The sequence below is a fragment of the Lolium rigidum genome, chromosome 3 (genome assembly GCF_022539505.1).
Source record: "Lolium rigidum isolate FL_2022 chromosome 3, APGP_CSIRO_Lrig_0.1, whole genome shotgun sequence".
Taxonomy (NCBI): Eukaryota; Viridiplantae; Streptophyta; class Magnoliopsida; order Poales; family Poaceae; genus Lolium; species Lolium rigidum.
Window position 1 is genome coordinate 324,235,475 of NC_061510.1, and position 19,432 is coordinate 324,254,906.

Genomic DNA, 19,432 nt, shown 5'->3' on the forward strand with positions numbered 1-19,432 from the left:
CGTTTCGACCCATCCGGACGCGCGGGCGCGGGATGGGTCGCCCGGTTGGAGATGCCCTTACCTAAATGCGGTGGATACGTGGTAGGGACTAGGGAGCCGGCCACTGTGTCCTCACAGTGTACACACCACACCACCAGTAGCTTGCGTGCGTACGTGCGTGGCCCATGTGTCTGGTATAGTAGCAATGAGCAATGGCAACACCGCAGTAGGATAGGATCCCCGGTCAGGCAAGAAGCAGTGTATCCGTGAGAAAAACATTCGTCGACCCTATCGATCACAAAGAGATGATGGGGGCGACGCGCGGGTACGACAGATTTTCCGGTTAAGGGTCGCTCATCCCAGCTGGCATCCTAGGACCTACATCCATCCAACCATGCCAGCACATCAGGGTTACTATTTACACAGGAATGTAAATGATACAGATAATTTCTATTTCAGATCCATATCCGCGCCTGTTTTTTAAGAATATGGTTTAGATGTGGACATTAGTTAAGCAAATATTCAAAGAACACGTTAGCGGATATGGTATTGCTAATATCCGACAGGTATGAACCCACAGTTTTTTGCGGATTATCTGATAGAATTAGCCTGACCCTAAATTCTCAAACAAACCAATTAGTCCACTGACCAAACTATGCATGCTACCTCCTCTTGGCATGTCATGTGATTATTAATATGAATCTAATGGTATAATTTTTGTGCATAACTTGACCAAGGGGTAGACTATCCCATCTTATGGTTCAGAGTCACGAAAAGGTGATGGTGATTGAGGAGAGGAGATTCACGCAACAGCGCCCCTCGAAGTTTTTGTCGACATCACAACGTGTTGTCTATGTTTTGGTATTTCTCATCCATATTTTCGTATGTCATGAACTCATGAAAACTATATATATGAATGGTTTTTAGATCAAAATAAATGTGTACTCAAAGAAATGGACGGTACCGGAACATCAAGGGCCCAAATCTATTTGCCCCTTTCTTTCTGGATTAGTCATCCTTCTTGAGAGAAACTCGTGTGGAAAAAATTTCAGGTCCTTATAAGTGTTGAAAAGCTAACAAAATTCTAAAACACGCGGACCTGAAAAATCTCATTTGGAGAGCTATGAACCAAATAAAAGGTTAAAAATCTCATAAAAATGAGAATGCACGATGAAGACTATAATTATAATGCAGATATAAGAGAATATTCTGCTCCGTCCGATCCATAATAAGTATTGTTTTTTTTTGTTCAAATATGCTCAAAAGCCCCATTTAGCTTTATTTTAGACAAGGGGCGGTCTCCAATATATCAACAACTCTGCAAAATCCCATTTACCTAGGAGGCTCTTGCGGCGCCTTCTTTGGCTAAGATCAATTACAGTCGTGTCGCCTAAATGGCGTCCGGCAAAAACGATGGATCGAATGAATGAGGGATGTCGCTTGGAGGTGCCATGTTTGGGGTGCGTGCCATAGACATTTTTTTGAGCGAAATGTTAATATTTTGTTCATGATTCTCAATCGTTTACATAGAAGCAAAATATAATTAAACATAGCGACCATCATCGTCCCGAAACCTAAACTAGAAGCTTTTGTGTACCGTCAATGCCACCACCGTCACTGTCGTGGTAGTGCACGCGACACATCGTGTGGTCGAACACCTTCATTCGAAGGACGCTGCCGCCTTCGTACATGAAGTTAAGCAAGCAGCGGACCTCCAGGTTGTGGGGGCAGTCGAAACTGCGCCCAACCATTGTGCAGGTATATCTGGCTTTGCCCATTGAAATGGACCTCGACGGGCAATCAGCAAAAACTGCAACCAACTTTGGCCCGTCGAGAAATCGTGTGAACTTCTCCCGAGGGTCTCTTTTTTGCCGAAAGGGTCTTCAATGATGAGGACGATGAAGTCGAAGAACTCCATATCATGGAAGTACGTCGTCTCATCCTCCATCTCCGACGGCGACCGCGTAGGCAACGATGATCGACCAGGGCGACCCCTGCCTCAGCCGTGGTGGCCGCGATCAGACCCCTGGAACCCGCCATGGATCGTATGGCAAGAAGTTGCAGGATGTTGCTAGGGTTGTGGTGTCGAGCGGGGAAGAACTACCGCAGCGGCGACTATGGAGGTGCTAGAGAGGGGAGGGGCGTATTTATAAGCGAAGATAGCGTGGGAAGAGCCGGGGAAAGGACGGGAACATGCGGGTGGTGACGACATTTGGAGGAGGGCCAGAGCGGACGAGACGTCCTGCCTTCTTCCGCCTCGTAAACCATCACCAACATTAAGAAAAAGTTGCGCCGCTTCGGTTATGTGTCGATGACACGGCTGGCCCAGAAGTCGCCACAGCGTTCTCGCGTTGCGCCTGATGCCCCCCGCAACAACCATTGTGTAGCAGGGACGGACAGAGCACGCCAAGCACTCTATTGGATTGCATCGTACCGAAACTGTCTCTGAGGCGTGCGATGGTCAAATGTCCTGCGTGCCCAAAACGCTTTTAGAGACAATTTGGGTGGGGCAAATGAAGATGCTATTGACACCCTCGTTTGAAGCTTGCTTGCTCCATCATAAATACAGGAGAGCCATGGATACGCGCGCGGGTATGCCATAATGGTCACATCGTCTGCATCGCGTAACCGGCGGAGGCAAGTCCACTTGGTGGGGTTCCAAGGAGATCCCCGGACCTAGCTCGGGTTTAACCAAGCCATGGGATGTGAGGGGAGGGGACCCAGACCATTCGAACTCACATGATGCTCGCTCGCTCGCCAGGAAGAGACATGCATGCATTGTCGCCCCTGAACTCACGTATGTGATTCAACCGTGGTATCCTCGCTACAAGACAATCAGGCTCAGTACGCATGAAGGCGAGGCGTGAGCTGCTGCCGTTATTGCCCGGCTACACGTACGCTCGCCGGGTGTTGGCTCGAGCGGCAGCACACGGACGCGGCGGCATCCGGTTGCCGGTGACGGTGGAACAAGGTGCAAGCAGCGGGAGTCGCAATGAATGAAGCCGGGAGTTGCGGGGCGGGGCTGGCTCCTTGAAAAGCGTCACCTCAACCTCGTGACCGCGCGCGCAGAACGGCAGCGGCGCGCACAGAACGGCAGCGCCAGCGCCAGCGCGCGAGATGGATGACGGGTGATGGGATGGGGGCTGCCTGACACCGCCGGCACGCCACGCACAAACCCTGCCAAAGCGACAGCCCCTCTCTCTACTTTGCGTGCGCCTATGTACGTCTACCAGCATATCCCTCTGCTATGCTTTGCTCCCCTTCCAGTGTTTATCTTAGCCACCGCCGGAATAGGCTCCTTGCTTCGAAATGCAAAACATGTCAATCTGCCTAGAGTATATCACTCTAACACTAGCATGTCAAGCTGCCTAAAACCAAGTTTAACAGTCTGGCTTGTGGCTGGCTGCCTACAAGCCATTGCCATGTTATCTACCGCCATCCTTCCGATCAGCATGTATACCGCCTCTCTTCCAACTAATAAAACTTATATTTCTTTTTTAAAAAAGCCAAACCATGTAAAGTCTGACCAAGCTTTTTCGAAAAAGGAAAAACATTGACATGCAAAATGTAAAATCAATGTCATTGGATGCATCATAAAATATATTTTTTTATGATATAAATAGAACAATATATTTGCTGATAGATTTTTATTTCTAATAGTTGTGGTCGAACTTTTACTTCCCACTGCCCAACCGACCCATTCGGACGCACGGACGCGGTTTGAGTTGCCGTGTTGGAGATGCCCTAACTAATTACCATTTGAGAAACGAGTAGTAAAGACATTGACTTTTAACTAATCTTCGACGCCTTATATTTTAAGACAGAGGAAATACTACTGCTTCTTTACTTGAGGTTTACCAGTACCGTGCCTTCATTGCTCACTTGAGAAACTTGGGGAACCAAAGAAACCTAGGGAAAGACATAGGCTTTATCATCCATTAACACCTAGCAAGGCCGATTTCAAACCAAGCAAAAGCGACCAACCATACCGTGTGGAGAGGGAGGAAGCTCTGCAATCTGTTTTGGGGGCAAACACATTCACTTGCAAAGATACAAGGATGCACTAACTGCATGTAGGAGTACAACTTACCAAAGAAATTCATTGTGCGTGGAGTACACCGCCGTGTAGTTAAGGGCTTGCTAGCTATACCCCCTAACTAATTGCTACAGCTCCGATTAATTCTCTAGCAAAAGGCTAGAACGTGCTGTGGATACTCCTGGATAGTACAATGCCCCTTTTTCGATTAAGTTGTGCTTGTGACAAGTACTCCCACACATCAATTTCACAACATTTTCTCCATGCCAATAATCTAGGACAAGTCCTCGAAGCTAGCTAGATTCGTGGGCCATCAGATGGACAGCAACATCTATCACAACAAGTCATTTACTTATTACTGGTCACTGATAAAGCAGCATCCAGCTCACCCAAAAATCAAACAGCAAGTAATGAATAAATAAAACAAAAGCAGGACTAAAGAAAGAATGAAAAGACAGAGCTTGCTATTTAAGGGCCACCCCTAGTCTCCCAAAGGGCCACACTCTCTGCCTCCCAAACCAAAAGCAAAACTCCCTTGCTCTCTCTCCCCACTTCAACCACACACTATCTCCATTTCTCCAGCAATATGCTCACCGGCCCCTCCTCCCCAAACGCTTCCTGAGCTCTCCGTCGCCGCCGCTGCTGCCATGGAGCTCGGGCAGGTGCTGGGCTTCACGGCGCCGTCCACCAAGGAGAGTGACCTCGGCCTCATGAAGAGATCCGGCTTCACTCAGCCCGCCTCCTACCCCTCCCCCTTCCTCGACGAGCAGAAGATGCTCCGCTTCTCCAAGGCCGCTCACGCTCTCCCATCAGGTTCTTGCTCGGCTTTGCTCAAGCCTCTCTCCTATTATTATTCTTTGCTTCTGCATCTGGCACAAGAATATATAAATATTGTACTATCCTCTTCGATCTATTCTGTACAAGTCGTCATGATAGCTGATACCTGGTAGGCATTGTTCTCTGTTCGACTGTTCCCATGTTCTCAAAATAAAAGAAAAAGGTCAAAAAGCCGAGCTTGATGACCTTTCATCAATGCTGCAAGTACTGCTCATGGGGATTTGCTCGAATCTACCCCATTCGCTGGGTCCCTTCCTCACCCATCCAAGGCTGTGCCATTTCATTGCCTTTTTTTAATCCGCTTTACACTTTTGTCTGGACTTCATTCCTCCAAATAAAGAAAAAAAACATTCATGAATATTTCAAGATAAGTTTGTTCCTTCTTTGAGGTCATACTAAAGAGTTTTCCTTGTTTATTATTATTATTATCTAGGTATGGATTTTGTAAGGCCGAATGAGCAGAGGTTCTTGCTGTCCAAGAACAAGATGCTTTTCACTCCCACACAGTGGATGGAGCTGGAGCACCAGGCTCTCATCTACAAGTATCTCAATGCCAAGGCCCCTATACCTTCCAGCCTGCTCATTTCAATCAGCAATAGCTTCAGATCGTCAGCTGATAGATGTAAGTATTATATAAAAAGATCTAGATCTTTTTTTATTTACTTCTGTATACATTTCGTGAACTGAGGTACAAAAGCAAGCATATTTTTACATGTATGTTTGCTATTTGCATAGGAATGTGACTATGTGAGTAAAAGAAGTACAAGGCTCTGTATGATCTGAAGCTCTAATAAAAAAGTTTATTTACTAAACAAGTTCACTGATGCATATGTATGTCAATGAAGTCGCACATATCCTTTACACATATTTCCACACTAAGATTTGTGAACCAGAATACATCAGTAAACATAACATGATGTGCTCATACAAGCTGTCACAACTATCTGTTTACATTTTGTCACCAAACAGTCAATGTATGTATCGGGCAGTCTTTAGAATACAAATGCAAGCAGGACATGACATACTTCCCTGTAATGTAGTGACTTGGAGGCCTGTCTATCAAGGGTTCACGAATTCAGATTCTGACCCAGAACCTGGAAGATGTCGCCGAACTGATGGAAAGAAGTGGCGGTGCTCGAAGGAAGCGATGGCCGACCACAAGTATTGTGAGCGGCACATCAATAGGAACCGTCATCGTTCAAGAAAGCCTGTGGAAACCCAAACTAGAAAGACCGCGAAAGAGACACCAGCTGCTGATTCATTATCTTCCCCTGCCTCACAGGGTAGCTCCAAGAAAGCAAAAGCTACTAATGAACTGATGCCAGGAAGCAATAGCTACTGGACAGATAGCTTAAACAGGTTCGTATGCACTGAAACTGAGTTTTAATCTTCTTATATCAACCACTATTTCGGAGATATGCATTGAATGGTACTATCCTTTTCTTCGTTACATTTGCATCACATACTAATGGTAAAATGTTTTCAAATGCATGTCATGTCAAGGCAGTAAGGTCCTAAGCTTTGGCGACTGAAGAAAAATAACTAGTTAAAATGGAAAAAATAGTTATGGCTGCTATAGTGGGATTAAATGACACAGTCAGGTCCACAGAGAAACATATTTAGGTCCACATAGAAGCAAGCAAGGTTGTTTAAATTGTAGTAGTAGACAGTAACTGTAACTTCTATTTGATACTTGTACTCATTTGCAGGACAATGGTGATGAATGAGAGTGCAAACAAACCAGAACAAGGCAACAATGCTCCACTGCTAAATTCTGCTGCTAATCGACAACACACATTGCCCCTGCTCTCTCAACTGAAGAAGCAGAATAAACCAGACGAGTTCAGTCCTCCAGTAGATAGTGAATCCATCTCCTCAAATACAGTATTGAAGCCTTGGGACAGAAGTAACCAGCAGCTGCATGATCGCGAGTATCTTCAATCAGTCCTTCAAAATTTCAGCCTGCATAAGAATGACAAGATCGAGTCTCAGAAAAACAAAGCTTCTAATCCCATGCCAGTTTCATCGGCTTTCTATTTGTCTCCAGAAGGTCAACACATCAGTTGGCTTACACCTAACATGACACAAGCGCAAGAAGATTGCATCTCAAATTCTTGGGAGATGCCTCAAGGGGGACCTCTAGGAGAGATCTTAACAAACTCCAAGAGTACTGAGGACTTCACCAATAAGTGTGAGTCAAGACCGTATGGTTGGTAACTGAATCGGGAGGACTATGAAATGTGAATCCCCATTAAATTGGGAGCTAGACATAGCAAACTCACTATTGAAGGGAACAATGGTGATACAAGCAGGATGAACTAGCTTTGATGTGTGCCCTATTGATGCTTGTTTTTCTCTCCTTTCTATTTTCAGATGCTTTGTAATCTCCAATCAGTTGCAACTTTGTTTTTTCATGAATTTGGCTGTATCCAAAATTTTCTAGATCGTCTTTTGGTGCCTGGGTAGTGGGTACCAGATGTTGTTAGCTGCATTTTAACAAGTAAATTTAAATTGATCCATTTCTGCATACGCCAAAATTTTGAAAAATTGCAGCTCTAATTCCCATGTAGTATTCCCAAGATAACTATTCTAAATCTATTTGAGCTTTTAAGTTATAATATATGTCTGTCAAGCAAATATCGCAATATCACTGGGAACATATAGCTCTAACCGCTGCACCAAATGTATCCACCCAATAAAAAGCAACTCTCTTCACAAAGAGAAGTATAATGCAATCATAAATGGAGAACGGTACATATAATCCTGATAAACATTTGAGGATGATTGATTACTTTTAGCCATGAATCACCAACAATGGGTTGCACAGGTTCAGTGAAATTGGGTGGTGCGAGTTCCATAAGCTATAATTGTTTATCAAATTCATTCAGGGCTATCATATATTCAGTTTTGTTCCGTGGAAAAGCCCTAGTACTGAACACCAGCTAACTACGTAGGAAGGAGGAAATAAAAACTGGATTTTTGCAGTGACCATACTGGTAAAAACCATTCAGAACAACGATTATGATCTCAATAGCGGATGAAAATAGAACCAAAATACCAGATACATCCCGTGACCTACTCTAGTTTGCAAGCTCCCAAAAATCACACCTATTAGAACAAACAGTACAAAAAGACTACATAAGGCTGAAATGATTACCCCTGAAAGACTCGGTAATCAATGAACAAAAAACCTAGCGAGAACAAAACAGAGATAGCACAAAGGCTCGTGTAGACAATAAGGTGCCTTGGGTCAGACACTCACAAAGCTCATCGCATTTTAGGTCCTTGAATTTGAATGAGTAAAAGAAGCACTCCAATAAAAACAGATTCATTTACAAAACAAGTCCACTGATGCATATGTATGCCAATGAAGTTGCACATATCATTTCAACAGATTTCCACACTAAGATTTGTGAACTAGACCACGCAAGTAGTCATAACATAAAGTGCCTCATACAAGCTGTCACAACTATATGTTTACATTTTGTAACCGAACGGTCTATATGTATCGAGCAGCCACAATACAGACTACTCTAGAGTACAAATGCAAGCAGGGCATGACATACTTCCGAGTAATGAAGTGACATGGAGGCCTGTCTATCAAGGGTTCACTAACACAGGTTCGAACCCAGAACCTGGAAGATGCGGCCAAACCGATGACAAGAAATGGCAGTGCTCAAAGGAAGTGATGGCCGAGCACAAGTATTGTGAGACGCACATCAATAGAAACTGCCATCGTTCAAGAAAGCCTGTGGAAAACCAAACTAGAAAGACTGCAAAAGAGACACCTGCTGCTGGCACATTAGCATCCCCAGGATCACAGCGTAGCTCCAAGATAGCAAAAGCTACTTATGAACTGATGAGAGGAAGCGATAGCTGCTGGACAGATAGGTTAAACAGGTTAGTATACACAGAAACAGAGTTTTGATCTTATATATACCAGAACTATTCCAGAGCTATGGATTCAATAATATCATCCATTTGTGTGGCGCCTTTGATCACATACTAATGGTAAAATATTTTCAAATGTGTGTCAACTTTCAAGACAGTAAGTTCCATAGCTTTGGCGAGTGGTGAACAAAAACTAGTCAAAAGTTCTGGCCGCTATATCTTGTGTATCAGGATAGTTTTATTTTTAGCAGAAAGTAACATTAACTTTTACTCCCTCTGTACTACAACAGAGTATTTGATACTTCTACATGTTTGCAAGGTAATGCTGAGCAATGAGAAGGCAAACAAACCAGAACAAGGCAACAATGCTCCACAGTTAAATAATCGACAACACACAGTGCCCCTGCTCTCTCAACTGAAGCAGCAGAATAAACCAGGTAAGTTCAGTCCTCCAGTAGATGGTGAATCCAATACAGTATAGAAGCCAAGCAACCAGCAGCTGCATGATCGTGAATATCTTCAATCAGTCATTAAAAAAATTAGCCTGTATAAACAAGATCAAGTCTCAGAAAAACAAAGCTTCTTATCCCATGCCAGTTTCATCTGATTTCTAATGTCGAGGAACTTCACCATATGGTTGGTAACTTAATCTGGAGGGCCATGAAATGTGAATCCCTATTAAATCGGGAGCTAGACATAGTAAACTCACTATTGAAGGGAACAAGCATGGATACAAGCATGATGAACTAGCTTAGATGTTTTCCCTATCCATGCGTGTTTTTCTCTCCTTTCTATTTTCAGTCATCTGCTTCGTAATCCCCAATCAGTTGCAACTTTTTTTTCTTCATGAATTAGGCTGTATCCAAAAAATTCTAGCTTGTCGTTTTGCTACATGAGTACCAGATCTTGTGTTAGCTAAATTTTAACAGGTAAAGTTCACGCAATCCATTTCCGCATACGCCAAATTTTCTAAAATTGAAACTCTGATTTCCATGTAATTGTCATGACATACATTGGTCTGTCAAGCAAATATCACCAGGGACATACAGCTTCTAACCACTGCACCAACTGTAGCCACACCATCAATAATACAAGATCCTAAGAGCAACTCTTCACAAGGAGAAGTAGAATGTAATCATAGAACAAGTAGATGGTGCACGATCCATATAATCCTGATACACATTTGAGGACGATTGATTATTTAGCCTTGAATCACCTACTATGTGTTTCACAGGGCCAGTAAAATTGAGTGGTGTGAGCTCCATAAGCCATCACTGTTTATCAAATTCATTCAGATCTATCATATATTCAGTGTTCTCTTTTTTGCGGAAAAGACAGAGAACAGTACACAAGCTAACTACCTAGGAAGAAGGATTGATGGATCATAAAGCCAGTCTCTTGCCCGATGTTTATGAAGCACGTTCCTGAAAGAAGCACAAGGTTGTTTAAAAAGAAGAAAAAAAACAGGATTTTTGCAGTTGCCCATACAGGAAAAGAGTACCATTCAGAACAGCGATTATGATCTCTATCGCAGATGAAAATATCAGATCCACCTAGTGACCTACTCTAGTTCACAAGCTCCCCAGAAAACCCCTATAAGACTCAGTAATCAAGGAACAAGAACCCAGGAAAAGCAAAACAGAAATAGCAGAAATGCACATGTAGATGAAAACCCCCAGGAACAAGAACCCTGGGGGCTCAGACACGCACAAAGCTCATCACATTCTAGGTCCTTGAATAAATCAAATACCAGCACCGAGAAATGGAGGTTTTTGTCATCACAGCCAGTCAAGAACACTACAAATTTTTGTCGTGGAACAAGTAGATGATCCGTATAATCCTGATAAACCCATAATCATGTGTGGATGTTTGATGATTTAGCCTTGAATCACCTAATATGAGTTTCACAGACCCAGTAAAAAGTGAATGATACAAGATCCATAAGCCATAGCTGTTTATCAAAATTCATACATATCTATCATACATACAGTTTTTCTTTTCTATATCATACGTTCAGTTTCTTTTCTATAGAGATATCTATCATACATTCAGTTTCTTTTCTGCTGAGAAGACGTAGAACAATATGCAATCTAAGCCTCTCTGCACCAGATGTTTATGCAGCATGTTGCTGAAAGAAAGACGGCCTTTGTTATAAAAAGGCAGGATTTGTGCAAAAACAGGTCATTGTTTGCAATTGCTAGCTCCCTAGAAATCACACAGGTTAGACTCCTAAACGTTTACATAAGGCTGAAACGATTACCCCTAAAAAACTGATCCAGGAAAAAGAATCTGGGCAATACAAAACGAAAAAAACACAAAGGCGCACACAGCCAATAAGGTGCATGGGCTCAGACACGCACAAAGGTCATCACATTCTTGATCCTTGAACAAATCAAGTATCAGCACCGAGAAACGGAATTTTTTGTCATCACAGCCAGGCAAGAACACTACAGGCAACAACGAAAAATGAATTTATCAGAAATAAATACATAAAGGTTAGGTTACATTGGCTCAGGCACGCAATTCTCATCAAAAGTTTATCCTTGAATAGATCAAGTCTCAGCATCGAGAAACGAAGTTTTCATCATCACAGCCATGCATAAAGATGCTGAAAAAAAACAGATTAGAAGCACAAAAGGATCAAATTTGTAGAATGCTGAAGGCAGGCCTAACCCAAAGTCCAACCATTTTTCGATGAACCAGGGCTATCTTTGCCTTGCATTAATATAGGAGCAACTGAAGTCAATAGCCATCGAATGAAGTAGCAATGGCTTGACAAATTTGTTGAACTCCCATGCACAATTGTTATAGACCGCAATATATATTGGAGAACAAAAAAATAGTGAGCTAGTTCATCTACACACAGTTGTCACCTAAAAACATGAACCAAAATTACAAAAAAAATAGATATTTGAGAACACGAAAAATACTAAGCTAGTCGTGCTCACCTAAAAACATGAACAAAAATTGCAAAAAAAACGGCACAAAGATAAGGGAAACAAAACATTTAGACAAGGCTGCACCTATAAAAAGAGCGTCAGCTCAGACACGCACAAATAAAGTCATCACTTTTGGTCCTTAACTGAAATTAAGGTATGACGAAGAATCTTTGTTGTCATCACAGCCACGCGAGGACAATTATAGGGATCTTATACAAGGGAAATAAAGTTCATGGAAGCAGTCCTTAAAATGAAGAACTGGCGTACAAATAGGCCTAAGGCCTAAGAAGCAAGAGGCCGTATGAAGGAACCACCAACCCAAATTAGCAGAGATTAGAGAAAGCAAACTGCAAGGGTAATAAACTTCTTAGTGCGGAGACAAGCGTAAGTAAAAAAGAACTTATATCTTTCTGGCTATGCCTACTATAGCTATCGCTTAATCTCTGGGACTAATCTGAACAAAATGGGCATCGAATCTGCAAGCTAACTGCCCAAACTCACGCGAAATATCAAGATTCTGCTATGAAAATGGATAATGAAAATCCCGTACTAATTTGTTGTCGGGCCGCGCAAGAACTTTTTCTCCGCTCGATCTAACATCCTACTAGGTGCCTATATAAACAGGGAAAGGAAATACTGTTAGCTTGTTGAGATCGAACAAGGCTCCGAAGAATAACGGCAAAATTTTGTGTATTTTTTGGTCGAATCAAGCAGGGCATCTGGTAGATCTAGTGTTTCAGACGACCTCGCCCAGACAATGGGGAACCCTAAACCTGGTGCTGTGGCTTGTGCTGCACTTTCTTTCCCTGCTTGCGGTTTGGACTTTGGACTGTTATAACGGACTCAGACTCGGCCCAGTGAACCCAAGAGCTTCTTATATTCCTCTTTTTTATATACTATACAAAGGGTTTTCCATGTGTTTAACCACCTGTAAGAAAAGCCACCCGTACGATTTGAAGTCCTAGATTTCACTTGGCAACCATCCCAAAAAATTGGCATGGTAACATTGTTTTCAAGTTACCCCATTTCTTCATATTCACAACTTTCCAACTAAGAAAGAGAGTTCAATTACCGATAAATATTCAGATGTCATGCCAAAATCACGAAGGACGTATTTTGAAGAGATGGAGAGGGAGTATTTCTAGATAAATATTTCGTATTTACTTTAAATGTAACTTAATTCATATACCTTTGTGAATAAATTACCGGTTTTCCAAACCAGATATTTACTCTAAAAGCCAGTGGTAAAACAAATCTTGGTAAGCAATAAAATGTTATACTACTAAAAAACAACTTGGAGAAACGAAGATTGGGACTTCCACGGGAGTGGTGTTTTGACTCCTGGGTGCATATGCTCCCTTTAGTTTGAACTACAATTTTGATATATTTTAAAATGTCAAAAAATTCAAACAAAAAATTCGCGTGTATATCTTGACATGCTAAGCACGCAGAAAGTCTTTCCATGAAAAATCAACTTGTAGTTTGACCTATGTAAAAAGGACAAATTTTAGTGCTAAAAATAAGGTTTTTTGTGAGACTTATTTTATCTTTTTTACACCAACCACAAAAAATATCGAATTTTCATGAAACTGCACGAACGGACATAGATTGTCGAGATGTGCATGCGAAATTTTTTGTTAAATTTTTTTGACAATTAGAAATATATTTTTTGTCTGGAGGGAGCATATGCACCCAAGAGCCGAATTGAATTTCCGGGACTTCCACCACTTTTATTGGTTAAGTATAAGAAAAATTGCCATGTTAAGTGCCAGGCATCGCAACCAGGAAGAATGAGAGAGTCTGTTCGAGAGTCTTTGAATTTATACTTTTCCACACTTTCGAAAAACGTTGGGAGATATTATAGTTAGTGAGTCACACAATTGTCCTTATTTAAAAGATCTTCGTGGAGCAGGTGATGAGACCTAAGGCCCAGGATGTGCCCAAATCTCACGAATTGGCCTAACTTGTGGATGGAAAAGTAGGAGAGGAAGAAGAACACAAAATCCAAACCACAAACACACACACACACACACACACACACACACACACACACACACACACACACACACACACACACACACACAAACCCAATACAAACCAAATTATACTCCCTTGGTTGGTTAGACCAAGTCAATAGAATCAATTCTTGGAGAGGCCGGCCTCTCTCCTTCTTGTTCTTCTCTTTGCGTTTCTTCTTCTTCTTCTCTTCCTTTTCCTTCTTCCTTGAGCACAACTAGTTGTCCCTCCCGTGGCATCCCTCGAGGCTCGTACCTAAGTATGCAAGGAACGCCGGAATGAAGTAGTATGCCATTCAAGTGTGTGTTGAGGTCGAGAGTAGAGAGGACACCTTGTCATGTATGGCTTTAACTCGGGCTCGTGTCATCGGTCCACTTGGGGGGACTATTCGGCCTTGGTGTAGTGTCATCCTTTGGCGGGGCTACATCATCTCCCCCTCCTTGGGAAATAGTCATCCTCGACTCTTGTTCCTCCTCATCTCCATGATAGGTTGAGAGATCTGAGATGTTGAATGTTTTGGTCACCAAGTACTTGGATGTTGGTATGTCGATGACGTAGGCGTCGTTGTTGGAGCGCTTAAGCACCTTGAAGGGACCATCTCCTCGTGGCTTGAGCTTGGAGTTGCGCTCATGTGGGAGCCTTTGTTTCTTCTTGGCGTTGATTCTTGTAGCTTGGCGAAATACATGTTCTTGTATCATTTCCCTTTTATCTTTATGGAGTTTTGTCATGTTGAGGGCGTGCATGCCGAAGTCGATGATGGTTTGTTCGATCTTCTCATTTAAGCCCTTGTGGAGGTAGCTCTCTAGAGCTTGTTTTGTCAACTCATGCTCCGTAGAGGTTGAGGTTGTCGTTTTTGTACCTATACACACAATAGGCAAAACAACGAACATTTGTGCATGGTATATGAACACATCATCCATCATGATGCGCCATGTCCTTTGCACATCACCATTAGTGTCAATCAAGGTGGTGTAAAATGCATGGCGAGTGTGCATATGGCATGATGGTGAATTTGTGGCATACGGTAATTTTGAATCTTCAAAAATTGAGAAGGCTATGGGGGGCCTCCCATTAACAATCAAATAAGCATTCTTGCATACCAAACATAAGAAAGAGTAATTGGTCAAAATCTTGGGTGCAACAATCATGGAATATTGCAAACATTTAGGGCAAAGCATGTGAAAGCTAATATCACCATTGTAAGCAAGAGGAAACAATTCATCATTCTTCATGTCCACGAGTGGGATCATGGTATCATCAACACCTTTAGTGTTACCTTGGTAGTCCGACTCATTTGACGTTGGTGTGGTTGTATTGGTAGGCTTCACGTGGCCGACATCCTCATCTTCATATAAGCATGGTGTGTGTGATCTTCATGCACCATGTACATCTTCTTGTCCATGATCGGCGCTTCAATATCCATGGAACCTAGTGCAACGTGAGAAGACACAATAGAGGGAGAGGTTAAGGTGTTAGAAAACGTTATGGCCTCCATGGACCTGTCAACTACCTCTCTCAACTCACTCGGTGTATCACTCATGTCCTACAAATGGAAGCACTCACTTTCACATATGGGGTGGGAGTCACTCAACTCACTATCGCTCTCACACAAGTGGGCCAAGTGGCTCTCATGCTCACATGGGATTGGTACCAACTCATCAATCAAGCATATAGGAGTAGGCTCAATTTTCTCATCTCCATGCGTCTCCATTGGTGAAGGGAAAATCCCATGCTCACCCTTCTCAACTCCATCGCCTCCCAAATCGTCCTCAAGTGGTGGCTCCATAGTGTCGTTGAGAGCTAGGCTCGGATCAACTTCACCCTTCACTTGGCCTTGTTGATCTTCATCTTGAAGTGTAGGCGCCATAGATCTCTTCGCGGCTTGGGCATGTAGCTCGTCGAAGTAGAGCTTCTTGGCGCTTGGCGTTGTGCATTGCCACGTCATGTGACCCTTGGCCTTGCACACATCACATAGGAGATTGGGACATTCCCGTGGATGGTGGCCTTGTTGCTTGCACTTGTAGCATCGGAGTCCATAGGCATTTGACAATGTAGTGGCCATTGTGGTGGTGGCACAAGAAGTGGGAGTCACCTTACGAGGAAGGTCCGCTTGATGTGCCCTCGCAACCCTTGAAGTGGTAGACACCCTATGATGGTGTTTGTCGCCTTCATGTCGAGGCTCTCATCTTCTTGCGTCATCACCATGTCTTGATGGGTGTCGTCGAAGATCCTTGGGAGATGTTGGTCGATGGCGATCATGAGGTGGCTTGTGTCGGCGATGATCATGTGGTGACGTATGTCGATGGAGTACATCAGGTGGTAGTGGTCGACGGAGATCATGAGATGGTGTGTGTCGATGACGATCCTCGGCATGCCTAGAAGATGGCTCACGTGCCTTGGCGCGTTGCTTGTGATGCCTTGTTGAGCTTGGAGAAGCGTGTCGATGATGATCGTGTTGGGGACGCTCTTGATGATCCATATGATGAGCTCGATGTAGATGATCATGTGCATAAGCACTATCGTGGTGGCGCCATCTTGAAGGTCCTCTATCTTCATGTGTAGCTCCATTGGCCAAGAGGGGGTACTTGGAAGCAACGGTGTTGTTCATGGTGGAGGCGAGGTGAGGTTCCACCATGGTGTCAATGTCGTACTCCTGGTGTTGCTCCACTATGTCGTACATGCTTTGCGATCCATAGTCGGTGTCGAGCTCTACATGCTCCTCCACATCCGCGGTGCTTGCGGAGGTATCATCCTCGAAGTACTCCATGTAGTCCTCCGTAGCCTCTTCTTCGCTATCCATGTTAGCACAACAAAAGCTCGGTGGTGGATGTTAGTGGAAGAAACTACCTTCAAGTCTAACCTTGGAATGATAGAATTGGGTCAACTAACGAAACCAAGAGAAAAACCAATTTGTATTGGGTTACACACGCAAAAGCTAGCAAATATGGTGGTAGGAAAGGATGGTGGAAAGCCAAGAGACGAAATCCGAAATCAAGTTTATTGTTAAGAGTGGGTCAAATCCAAAAATCAAATGTCAAAGCGATGATCACTATAAACACAGAAGATATGTGGAACTCACACACGAGATGAACGGGCTTAGTGCGACCAAGGAATGAGCGGAATAAACACAAGAACCAATTAGCAAAGGTGGTGCTCGTTGTCACACTAACTCAATGAGAGGCAAAACTTTGGATGCAAAAAATAGAGACAACAAGATTCACACGTGGCCTCTCTTCTCTTCTCTTCTCTCTATTTTGCTTAAAATATTTTGACTCTTTTTTCTATTGTAGCACTTGCATGCACTCTTTTTTATATGGTGGCTCTTGCACTCTTTTGCTCTTTTTTGTGTTTTTCCGGCTTTTTCTCGCACTATGCTAGCGTTAGCCTTGCTTTTAATTTGCTATTTTTCCACACGAGTGTTTGCTTATAAGCTTTACTCCACACTACACACACACCTCACAATCGAGGCCACGTGCAATGTCTCGCAACACTTGATAAGCAATGCTCGATAGGATAGATCGCAAGAGAAGAGGGGCTACAAGGCAATGCAAGTTATACCTAAGTTGTGTAGGCGGTGATGAACACCAACTTGTGATGATGGTGGAGTCAAATGTACGGTTGCAAGTTCGGGGTGCCGAGGATGTCGTCGCTTGCTTCAGAGCTGCGGGTTAGTATCACACACAAGGCACTCAAACCGGAACAAGCAAACACAAGTTAGCGGAAAATAGGGTCACGATAGCTTGGCGGCGGTTGCGGTGGTATGCCGGCGCTGGTATCGGTAAGCTTGTGGCTGTGGTGGTGGTGGTGGTGGGGTAGCAACGCTGTTTGCTGGTGGTGTGAAGGGGCTGCGGTGATAGCCGGTGCTTGATGTCTACGGGTGCTTCTATTCTTGTAGACAGTGTTGGGCCTCCAAGAGCAGAGGTTTGTAGAACAGCAGCAAGTTTCCCTTAAGTGGATCACCCAAGGTTTATCGAACTCAGGGAGGAAGAGGTCAAAGATATCCCTATCATGCAACCGTGCAACCACAAAGCAAGAAGTCTCTTGTGTCCCCAACACACCTAATAGGTGCACTAGTTCGGCGAAGAGATAGTGAAATACAGGTCGTATGAATAAATATAAGCAGTAGCAACGGCACCAGAAAAGTGCTTTGCCCGGGATCGGCGTGTGGTTGATGGTGGTAATATTGCGGACGAGTAGAGATGTAGTAAAACGAGTAAACAAGCGACGATAGCGATATTTAGCAACAAGGCCTAGGGATCATACTTTCACTAGTGGACACTCTCAACATTGATCACATAACAGAATAAATAGATAAATGCTAGACTCTACACTCTCTTGTTGGATGATGAACACCACTAAGCGTGTAGGATTACACGAACCCTCAATGCCGGAGTTAACAAGCTCCACAATATTCGATTTCATGTTTAAATAACCTTAGAGTGCATGACAGATCAACATAACCAAACCAAGTACTAACATAGCATGCACACTGTCACCTTCACGCTACTAAAGGAGGCATAGATCACATCAATACCATCATAGCAATAGTTAACTTCATAATCTACAAGAGATCACAATCATAGCCTACGCCAAGTACTACACGATGCACACACTTGTCACCATTACACCGTGCGGGAGGAATAAACTACTTTAATAACATCACTAGAGTAGCACACGGATAAATTGTGATACAAAACACATTGCAATCATAAAGGGATATAAATAAGCACTTCACTATGCCATTCATAACGGTGAATAAGTATTACGTGAAATATAGCCTAAGAGACCCACACGGTGCACACACTCTGTCACCTTTACACACGTGGGACAAGGAGTCTCCGGAGATCACATAAGTAAAACCCACTTGACTAGCATAATGACATCTAGATTACAAGCATCATCATATGAATCTCAATCATGTAAGGCAGCTCATGAGATTATTGTATTGAAGTACATAGGAGAGAGATGAACCACATAGCTACCGGTACAGCCCCGAGCCTCGATGGAGAACTACTCCCTCCTCATGGGAGACAACAGCGTTGATGAAGATGGCGGTGGTGTCGATGGAGGAGCCTTCGGGGGCACTTCCCCGTCCGGCGGCGTGCAAGAACGAGAGACTCCTGTCCCCCGGATCTTGGCTTCGCGATGGCGGCGGCTGCGGAAGGTTTCTCGTACCGTGGCTTTTCCGTATCGAAGTTTTAGGTCGGGGACCTTTTTATAGGCGAAGAGGCGGAGTCGGAGGGTCGACGAGGCGACGACACAACGAGGGGCGCGGGCCCCCTTGGCCGCGCCGGCCTACTGTTTGGTGGGCCTGTGGCCCCCCTCTGGCGGCTCTCGGGTGTTCTTGAAGCTTCATGCAATCCTAAGATGCTGGGCGTTGATTTCATCCGATTCCGAGAATATTTCCTTACTAGGATTTCTGAAACCAAAAACAGCAGAAAACAGCAACTGGCCCTTCGGCATCTCGTCAATAGGTTAGTTCCGGAAAACGCATAAATATGACATAAAGTATGCATAAAACATGTAGATATCATCAATAATGTGGCATGGAACATAAGAAATTATCGATACGTCGGAGACGTATCAGCATCCCCAAGCTTAGTTCTGCTCGTCCCGAGCAGGTAAACGATAATAAAGATAATTTCTAGAGTGACATGCCATCATAACCTTGATCATACTATTGTAAACACATGTAATGAATGCAGCGATCAAAACAATGGTAATGGCATGAGTA

The 19,432-nt window shown here is 43.6% G+C and overlaps 1 protein-coding gene, 1 long non-coding RNA gene and 4 other non-coding genes across 6 annotated transcripts; 1 reads left to right on the top strand and 5 right to left on the bottom strand.

The window, feature by feature from the left end:
* Positions 1 to 4,531: 4,531 nt before the first annotated feature.
* Positions 4,532 to 7,270, top strand: LOC124699987 (growth-regulating factor 9-like). Its single transcript, XM_047232197.1, has 4 exons — positions 4,532 to 4,828; positions 5,286 to 5,474; positions 5,893 to 6,211; positions 6,562 to 7,270. Exons 1-4 carry the CDS (start codon positions 4,663 to 4,665, stop codon positions 7,067 to 7,069), a joined length of 1,182 nt encoding a protein of 393 aa, XP_047088153.1. The 5' UTR covers positions 4,532 to 4,662; the 3' UTR covers positions 7,070 to 7,270.
* An 899-nt stretch (positions 7,271 to 8,169) lies between these two features.
* LOC124703824 lies at positions 8,170 to 12,466 on the bottom strand. Its single transcript, XR_007003324.1, has 3 exons — positions 11,249 to 12,466; positions 10,105 to 10,167; positions 8,170 to 9,242 (listed from the first exon to the last, which is right to left on the bottom strand). It is a non-coding gene; the product is annotated as an uncharacterized LOC124703824 (long non-coding RNA).
* Positions 10,437 to 10,530, bottom strand: LOC124705047. Its single transcript, XR_007003895.1, has one exon. It is a non-coding gene; the product is annotated as a small nucleolar RNA snoR126 (small nucleolar RNA).
* Positions 11,087 to 11,180, bottom strand: LOC124705046. Its single transcript, XR_007003894.1, has one exon. It is a non-coding gene; the product is annotated as a small nucleolar RNA snoR126 (small nucleolar RNA).
* LOC124705049 lies at positions 11,250 to 11,339 on the bottom strand. Its single transcript, XR_007003897.1, has one exon. It is a non-coding gene; the product is annotated as a small nucleolar RNA snoR126 (small nucleolar RNA).
* LOC124705051 lies at positions 11,781 to 11,870 on the bottom strand. The gene has a single exon (XR_007003899.1). It is a non-coding gene; the product is annotated as a small nucleolar RNA snoR126 (small nucleolar RNA).
* Positions 12,467 to 19,432: the final 6,966 nt, after the last annotated feature.

What these genes read in the sequence shown, in the direction of transcription:
- LOC124699987 (XM_047232197.1), top strand. Translation starts at nt 4,663, where the DNA reads ATGGAGCTCGGGCAGGTGCTGGGCTTCACGGCGCCGTCCACCAAGGAG. An exon ending in CAGATCGTCAGCTGATAGAT is followed by an intron (nt 5,475 to 5,892) that starts GTAAGTATTATA and finishes CCTGTAATGTAG; the next exon opens with TGACTTGGAGGCCTGTCTAT. An exon ending in TGGACAGATAGCTTAAACAG is followed by an intron (nt 6,212 to 6,561) that starts GTTCGTATGCAC and finishes ACTCATTTGCAG; the next exon opens with GACAATGGTGATGAATGAGA.